This window comes from Ptiloglossa arizonensis, chromosome 7, assembly GCF_051014685.1.
Source record: "Ptiloglossa arizonensis isolate GNS036 chromosome 7, iyPtiAriz1_principal, whole genome shotgun sequence".
In the NCBI taxonomy this organism is placed as follows: domain Eukaryota; kingdom Metazoa; phylum Arthropoda; class Insecta; order Hymenoptera; family Colletidae; genus Ptiloglossa; species Ptiloglossa arizonensis.
In genome coordinates this window covers 21,553,475-21,562,950 of record NC_135054.1, presented here as the reverse complement: position 1 = coordinate 21,562,950, position 9,476 = coordinate 21,553,475, and the positions used below count along the sequence as shown (strand labels likewise).

Below are 9,476 nucleotides of genomic sequence, written 5' to 3'. Positions count from 1 at the left end.
TTTTCCGCTTGTTCAAAATGATTTCAGTAACCACTTGATTCTATGTCCACAATACACTATCTTATATTTGCCATAAATAATGCATTCTTGTTCACTTTCAGTCAAATGATACATTGTATTTTTATTCTTAGAATATCCTTACTACATTATCTTCTTAAATCTTTAATATGCTGTGAAAAATTGTTCTGCATAAAACGTAGTTGATATATTTTAAATGCTGTACCGTTAAAAACATTTTGCACGTGGTCCATTTTAGCGAAATCCAGAAACAACACAAGAATAACAACAGTAAAGCACTGTTTAAAAAGGATCTTAATTGTCCAGTGTCCATTACGCACTACAAAAACCAAAACAACGAGGTCCACTCTAATTTTTGTTTTTATCAACCGATCACATGCTGCAACATTATGCTGACAGTCAATCAGTTAAAAGTTTCTTGTTCCTCCTCTTCAATATGTCACATTCACAGTAGGCAAACACCAAAATGAATTGGTTTCTTTTGCTACAAAATATAGCATCAACCCAGTCTGAAATGACTTTGGCGTTTGATTCAGGTTACGCAACATAGTTGTACTCGTTTGCATTATCTTTATCCCGTTCCATGTAATCCCTATCTATAAGAGATTCAATTCGCTTTTTTAAATCAGCAGGCTGAAAAAGGATTTTGTTTACATAATTATACTTATTCGATTTAACATATTTAAAACATAACGTGCTTTAAATGAATAACACACCTTTACAGGGAACTTTAATTGATTGTACAGTTCACTAATCAATAAATTGTGCGTAAGTGTTTTCCTCATTTTCATAATTCTGACAATAGCTGCATCTATTTGATACTGCCTATCTTGATAGACTCTTTCTTCTGTAGCTTTTTGTTCTTCATTCTAAAAAAGGAAACAAATTATACATCATACAACAATTCTTCATAATATAGAATTTAAAAGGTTTAAAGAAATCTTTTTTACCGTTTCTTTCATTTGAATTTGGTTTATCTTAATTCTGAACAATTTGTTTGTAAAATCTGCATTAAACACAAATCTATCATTGTCTGCAACATCCCTTCCCCGAGGATTTTTTTGCAACACTCTAGCTTTTCCACAAGCTAAAGATTGTAAAGTTCTTCTAAGTTCACCATCTTCTATATTTGTTGCTGCCTTTATATCTTCCAGAGACAAATTGTCAGAATCGTTAAACATAATTAATACCAATGCTTGAAACAGTGATACTTGAAGCTCTTTGTTACCCTATTTTCAAATTGACATAAAAATAGATTTTATTTTTTATAAACACATATTGAAGCAGTTTAAGAATTAATTTATTATTAAACATTAAGAATACCTGATTAAACCAAGCTTTGAGCACACAATGCCCCAGGGTAGGTTGCCACTGCAATTTCCTACCACTATGTTTTCCCAAATAAAATTTGTTAAATACATCTTGGTACTGAACCATTTCTGGTGTTAATGTTACTTCCATTACAGGATATGTTGGCCAATAACCCATTGTAAGTATAGAAACAGTTAAATCCAAATTACTAGCAGACAATTCATTTTGCAGATTTCCTGCGTACTAATTCATGAAGAAAGATTTCACAGTTGAAAAAATAAAGAAAATAGACATTTAAATTATAGTTTTGTTCATATTAGAAGCTGAACGCGATATTTATACTTACTTGTTTAAAAGCAATATTAATATCTTTACTGAGTTCCATATCTTTGAACATCCCTTCTAATTTACTGGTAAAACCACCTCCACATTCTTGTTTTAATTTTGATAACATGGACTTTTCAGAATCTACAGAAGCCGATTTACCTACTAATAAACGTTTGGCCAAATCTTTTTTATAAAATGCTTCAAATACATCTTTTCCATGTATAAATCTAAACAGTACCATAATTTTATCTAATAATCTTTCTAATTCTTCTTCCGTTGCTTCTTTGTTACCTGCTCGCAACTTGCAATCAACAAATTTTGCTACAATCACAATAATACATATTAATTTCCTATTATTAAAAATAATAAATATACTGTTATACTAATATAAAGACATTAATGTTACCTATTAATTCAGCCGGTTTATTTGCTCGTTGATTGATAAAAGCTTCAAAAGCTTCTTTTAAACTATTTGCAAACTTCTCGTTTTTATGAAAACATGTATTAACTATATTGTCCATTTTATCTTTGAAGTCTAAAAGCTCTTGAACCATAGTCTTATCTTTCTCTGGATCTATGACTATAGTTTTACCTTTTTTCTATAGAAACAATGGACAAATGTAACTGTAATTTGAATGATATAATATTCACCATTGAATTTATTAAGTATACATAAAAATCATACCTTTATATAAGAATTGAAATTCAAACAAAGTTCTACAAGGCCATTTTTCACTCGACTATATAAATTATAAAGTAAAGATAAATCACTAATTCTATTTTCGTCCAACAAACCACTTAATCCTTTTTGTAAAATGCTGGTAATATGTTCAGATAACAATTGTTTTTCCACTGTGTGTATTAATGACCACCTATAAAATTAAATTACCATTATAAGGAAGAAGCACATTTTAAGAAACTATGTAGAAATTATTAATACATTATTTACTTTGTAGATGCATCAAGGTAATGTAACAAACGTTCATTCTCTTCCTGCAGTCGTTTGTCCACATGTGCTAAGTACTCAGGAACATCGTGTTCGTTCATCAATCGTTGACCCTCTGCTGCATACAATCTTTCTGTAGCTACCAGAAATCTATAGAAATAGGAATTCAGTGATAAAAGCACAATAATGAATTGTTTCAAGATATGTAGATGTAAAAAATGTTGTAATAAATTCATACTTAGTTTCAAAGGCATCTTGGTAAATTTGTAAATCTGATAACATCCGTAATAATGATTTAAGAAGTGTTCTGTCTACCGTGTCACCCTGTCGCTCTTTTTCTATGAGCATAAGTAGTCCTTCTACTGTACGTGTTTGAACTAAATTGTTTAGAACAATATATACTCCAAACAAATGTAGTCCCATATCCCTACAATTATATAAATAATAAGAATGGAATAATAATAAATATAAAATTTACAAATAGGAATGAAGCACTACTTACCATATGGACAAAATACTTGGATTTTGTAATACATATGTTCTATCCAGATATAGAAAAATACTCCTAATCATAATCATTTGTCTACAATGTGACTGCCAGCATTCATTCATTTTTTTCAAGAATATATGCCTGTCCATGGATTCTGCCAAGAACTGTTCTATATTAGCTTGAACATGGGCTTCCGTTAACCTTGTAAGTTTTGTGTATAATGTAGATGCCATTTTATGATTACACATATTTTCAACTGCTTGATAAAGTTCTTCCAATGAATAACGAATACTCTTGCTAGTTTGTATTGCAATTACAGCCTCTTGCAATTTTTCCCATGTTTGCTCTTGATAATTTTCTGGCAATTTTGGTTTGTCTATATAAAATTCATGACATTAATATTCATGTATCATTATTTTTTTCATGAATTCTTAAAACCCTCTTCTTGTGTTTAAGTATTAAAATAACAAACAAATACTGTAATTAAATTTGATATAATTTTGTATAATAAATTTACAATAATTACAACAATGTAAAAAAAATATACAAAATGATTTGATAATTAGTTAACAAAATTGTTGGTACAGTTGAATCCTTTATGAAACCAAGTATTAAAAATATACATGAATTTGTGTAATTTTGGGTGTCATAATTATTATACAATAAGAAATTTAATTATTGCAACCCTTATTGTGTATACTTTAAATTGAAAATAAAACTTGAGATTATGCATCTATTTAAAGATTTCCATTCAATAATTACAAAAATAGTTCATTCATATTTATTTTGGATTAGTCATTTGGAAGAATTAAAAATATGGTTATATAAGCTAATATTTTTAATTAATTGCACAATCGATGTAGATATGAAACTTCTGGAAACCGTATAAAAAGATAAATAATACGTCTTAAAGACGTTGATACGTTTTCAGTTTTCTTTAGGCATCAGGTTAGGTTATGTCAGTTTCGTATTATTAATCGCAATAAGAACCAATTTGTCCTTGGATCGGTAACACGGAATAAGAGTGTCACAAAACTTGTAAAGTCGTATTTTGATAGGAATGTCGCAATCCTTGAAGGCACATTGCCAGCCATAAATTACATACACCGCGAATCTTTGCAAATCAGTACCAGCTGACTTTGAGGTTAGGTAGTCCTAAGATCTTGCTTACTTTTAAAGTTTTTGATGACGAGCTTTCTAGCTGTGCCTGGCTTCGCACTCGCCAGACTCGGTGAAATCTTATTGACGCCGTTCGGATTCCCGACGGTCAACGCCGAGAAATTGGCCCTCTTCTGGGTATCGGTCGTGGCCGCGGCCGTATCCGTCATGTTTTCGATCTCGTTGATCTCCGTGACCGCAACGGCGGACAGCTTGCTGCGCTTTGCAGCACCGAAGTTTACCACCGCTCCGTGATCAGCGGCCGTCCTCTTCACCTGTGCTGTGGCCAGAACCTGAGTTCCTCCGACCCTAGACATATGCATCACTTGGCCACCGGCCCTCAGCACACGGAAAACAGTTTTCCGCCGAGAAATCCAATGAATTCTCCCTCTCCCGTTCTACTTTTGTCCCTGCGTGCTCGACAAGCGGAAAAAAGTTATTTATCTTCGGACCCTGCTTGTGACGAGACTCGCGAACAATTGGCAATCTCCGCACATGCGCGATACATTTACCCGGTGCGCTCCGCGTGCTTACCGCGCATCTTTAACCGTTATTTTCTTCTTAACATTTCTTCGTGTTTAACATTTAAATTTGTATCGAATGTTCATTAATTAAAGGCGGCCAATAATGTGTACTTTAAACTAAACTATGGCCCATTCTTATGCTATGCATCGTCTAGTATTTTCGTAAATTGAAATATTTATGCAGTTTTGCAAATAATGAATATAGGTGTACATATATACAGGGTGTCTCGTACAAAATATTACAGATCCTATTCTCGAAATCTATTAGAATTAGCAAGAAAATGTATTTCCTTATATTTTAAATTATTAGTACATATCGTATGTATATATAATATATTTATATATATATTAGTTTACACAGAATATGCATTATTCTATATAGAATTTAGTCTAGACAAAAGATACACTATACAGGAATTAGTTATTAGTATATTTTATAGTTTAAGATTACACTGCTTTGCGATGTAAAGTTGAATTGAAAAGGTAATAGAAACAAAAAGACAGAATTAAGAAAAGACAACATTTGTTATAGTATAATTAGAAATTTTATTTTATCCAGATGTACATTCATTTCTCTTTGTAAAATATTTACAATCAGATAGTGATACAAGATGTATGGGCAGAAATACTGTACCAGAATATATTTAAGTTAATTTGATTTATGGAAAATAGATTTTAATCTACATTGTGTTTCTTTTATAGCCATTTGTAAAAGTTCTTGTTTTGAGAGTCCATAGTAATATATTCGGTACATTAATAGTACAATACCTTAAAATATTTATTAGTTTATATTCACACTTTTCTATAAAAATAAAATTCATTGAATTAAAGAATGTTAAAGTTAAAATATGTGCGCGTAAAACGTATAAATGAGACATTCTACTATAATTGTCTCATTTTAATTTTGTATTTAAAAATGTCATTTTATTATGTTTAAATCCACAATTCATTATGTTAAATCATTTGGATTTAGTAAACAAATTTTATACTTCTATCAAAATTTTACATAAAAAACAATGCTAAAATGAATTTGCTTTTAAATGTAGTTATTTACGTTTATAATTCTTTGTTCATAAATACTTCAGTTTTAGTAACAATGTCTGAAAACATTTTTCTGTTATTAAAAGTTGCTAGTTATAATCCTTAATAAAACGTGCAAAGAATGTTACATAAATCTTCAGAAATATACGTGTCAAAAATAAACAAAGTAGAAATCTGTAAAAAATATTTGTTATAATAGTAATCAAACAAACAAATGTTCTCTGATGTGCATTATATACAAATACATTGCTCCTCTCACGTAATTAAGTGACTAATTTATGTCACCTCAATCTAATAATAAAATCTGTGCATTTGTCTTACTAACTTATAATACTTTTCTTTATGAACTTGGAGTGTACATTGCAACTAAATTAATGCAATAATATTTGCATTATCTTCTTGTTTTTACATTCTTTGTTAAATGTTTTGTACATTACTCGATCAAAAAAATACATACTGTATCAACTATGTGTTCCTAAACGTAAATTGCTTTTAAATTGAAAGTTGTATACTTTCAATACTATATCTTTCTAAAAAGTACCATAATACTAAGGTATAACATTTCCCATTAACTACAGGTTACCCTTTCACTTACAAGAGAAGAATGATCTGGAATATTTTCATCTGATATTTTAAAAGAACCGACTAAAGAAACTTTTCTTTTCATCTGACTTAGTCGTTCTTAGAAAAATACGATCAATGTCTTTAAAGACGTTTTTACTTGATTGAGCTGCATTTACATAGTAATGAATTCCTTGTAAAGCATAATAATCAACTAATGGTTGAGTTTGTGTATGATATGTTGTTAAACGTTTTTTCAATGCTTCTGCATTGTCATCCGATCTTTTGATCAATGGTTCTCCAGTAACCTATTGACAGAAAATGATAGATTTATCAATATACTCTTCTAATACATTCTATTTAACAATAATATTTTAGAAGTTATATTTCTTATTACTTACATCATCTGTCATAGGAACCTTAGGTGGAGCAAATTCTTCATGGTATGATCTACCACTTGCAGGATGTATTAGACGTCCTGTGATTCTCTTTATCAGCAAATTATCATCAATTCCAAATTCTATTACAGCATCCAATTTAGTTTTTCTTTTCTTTAGCATGTCATCAAGCTAGAAAACAAAGACCATTAAAAACATACTTTATACTATTTTCTTATATTGACTTAACTAATTCAAGTACAATGTTTTTAAGGTTGTTCCATTTTTTTTTACTCAATGTCATTTCAAGGTCAAGTAGTTGTCACAAATAAAACAAAAATGTTATAATAATTATTAATAATAATAATATAGGATCATTTAAATATTACCAAGAATCACATTTAGAAGATTATTAGATAAAAGAAACCAACTGATACTTGAATAATGAAGTTTGATTATTAACTTACTTTTTCAGCTTGAGGGACACTTCTTGGAAAACCATCCAATAAGAAACCCCGTTTACATTCAGGCTTGTCCAAATTATGATCAATCATGCTAACAACAAGATCATCACTGACCAATTTACCTTCATCCATTACTTTTTTAATTTCTGTTCCAATAGCAGATCCAGAGTTAATTTCTGCTCTGAGCATATCACCTGTAGAAAGATGACACACACAATATCGTTGCTTGAATAGTGGAGCCTAAAATATACATAAATGTTTAAAAAATTTATAAAATAATTGCAAAAAAGTTGAAAAATATTGTACAACTTTTAGCATAATTTTAATGACTGAAAAAGTATGTTTTTAGATTTGTTTAGAATACAAGCACTTTACCTGTGTACCCTTACCACTACCTGGTGGCCCCAATAAAACAGCATTAACACCTCTACTTGGTTTCTCTTTTGGTAGTTCTGAAAGTTCCTTCGGTACTGCTTCTGTTTGCGGAGCCATTTTTATTTATCAATACTTTTTTTTTATAGAAACTAAAGAAAATGACCTATCCGAAAAACGCTTGTATCAAAGTTCACTATCAAGAGTACATATCACTGTTACGAACAGTGTAATTATCAAGCAGCATTAATTTCTACCGTCTTCATCGAACACGCAATGAAATAATTTGGTGTATGCGCAACACTTGCCTCATCTAGCGTTTCTTTTTTAAATTAATATCGAATCGATCATGTTCCAAAATTTAAATTTCAAATACGGTAAAATGATTTATTAATTATTATTTAATAATAGTAGAAAAGATATTCATAAATTTATACGATGATAAAAATTGAAATAAGAAAGGATACGTAAATAAAATATTTTTTCTGCAATTCATGTATTTTTATCTTATTACATTCTTTTATATTAAACAAAATTATATTCTGTACGAAACTTTTAACATATTTCTGGATTTTAAATTATCATTAAATACTAATGACTTATATTATCATTAACTTAAGCGCAATTATTGTAACATTATTCACAATTTTATTATCATACTTTTACTAATACTTTTAACATAATTAGAATCAAAAGAAAATCTTATATTTAAAATGAATAAGAGTCTGCTAGTTGCATTTCTTCTTCGTCAAAAAGTCTTAAAAATTTGTCTTTCACAATTTATTTTTATTATAAATAGAAGAGATTTTAGTGTCCCTGTTATTTTTATATGTAAAAATAAATTTTATTGAATTTACTTTAAAGGAACAATAAAAGGAACCCTTTATTAAAAACTTGTAGTCAATGATTTAACTACAATTGACTTTTTAAATTAATATATAGTTTATTGCTTTAAACAAAGCTAACATTTTGAATAATCTTATATAATAACTCTATGAATATTGTACAGAATAAACATTTTTTCTCTGTTAAAGTTTGTTACTTATTAAATTTCTAAAAGGAAGTATGTTAACATTGTTTTATTTGTTTCAAATAGTAGATTCATAATATTTTGAAATGGAACTATTTCATAATGGGCATATATTTATTGTCTATATGTTAATTTAATGTTGTCTACATAAGATTCTAAATGTCTGAATACTTTTTTACTTGCTTATACTAGAATATGTGTACCAAATAAAAAGAAAAAATATAATAAAAAAGAATGATCCAAATTTTAAAGTAAATTTAAAAATTATAATGTTTCTTTCACATTTGTGTACATCATTGTAATATGTATATTTCATAATAAGTTAAATGTTTGTATAATTGCATGCTATATCATACACTATAAAGTACTTTATAATTTTCTCTTGTATGAAAAGGATGATTAATCAAGTATAGTTTAAAATCGCTTTTGCAAATATGTAACAATATTCGATTTTTATTATCACTCAATATTGCTGTATTTGAATACACATAAACTCTTATATTTTTTAAATAAATTGACAAATGTATAAATTAAACGATAAACATAAAGTAATGCTGTTTGTCTGATTAAATCCTATAACTAATCAGTATCAGGACGGCGTGAAACTGGATAAAAATGATAAATTTTAATTAATTAAAAAATAAAAATAATCACGTTAGTTACAAATATTCATAATTATAAATTAATAGTTTCTCTAGCTTTATCTTACCAAAGAAAAGTATACAATTTTCTTTGGTCAAAAATTCCTTTAATCAAACATTAACAACAGAACTAAAAATAATGTATTTAAATTATACATACGCATTTATTACGGCATTCAAGTTTAATAATTATAACATGAATTTATTTTAATATTC

At 28.5% G+C, this 9,476-nt stretch overlaps 2 protein-coding genes across 2 annotated transcripts; both read right to left on the bottom strand.

Annotated features, from left to right (window-relative positions):
- Positions 1–104: 104 nt before the first annotated feature.
- Positions 105–4,724, bottom strand: Cul4 (cullin 4). Its single transcript, XM_076316474.1, has 11 exons — positions 4,264–4,724; positions 3,105–3,468; positions 2,841–3,029; positions 2,606–2,752; positions 2,342–2,528; positions 2,063–2,255; positions 1,676–1,977; positions 1,342–1,572; positions 969–1,247; positions 735–887; positions 105–651 (listed from the first exon to the last, which is right to left on the bottom strand). The coding sequence occupies exons 1-11, from the start codon at positions 4,571–4,573 to the stop codon at positions 556–558; spliced, it is 2,451 nt and encodes an 816-aa protein (XP_076172589.1). The 5' UTR covers positions 4,574–4,724; the 3' UTR covers positions 105–555.
- Positions 4,725–5,379: 655 nt separating this feature from the next.
- On the bottom strand, positions 5,380–7,872 carry Ak2 (Adenylate kinase 2). Its single transcript, XM_076315897.1, has 4 exons — positions 7,593–7,872; positions 7,221–7,457; positions 6,778–6,945; positions 5,380–6,684 (listed from the first exon to the last, which is right to left on the bottom strand). Exons 1-4 carry the CDS (start codon positions 7,707–7,709, stop codon positions 6,448–6,450), a joined length of 759 nt encoding a protein of 252 aa, XP_076172012.1. The 5' UTR covers positions 7,710–7,872; the 3' UTR covers positions 5,380–6,447.
- Between the last annotated feature and the right edge of the window lie 1,604 nt (positions 7,873–9,476).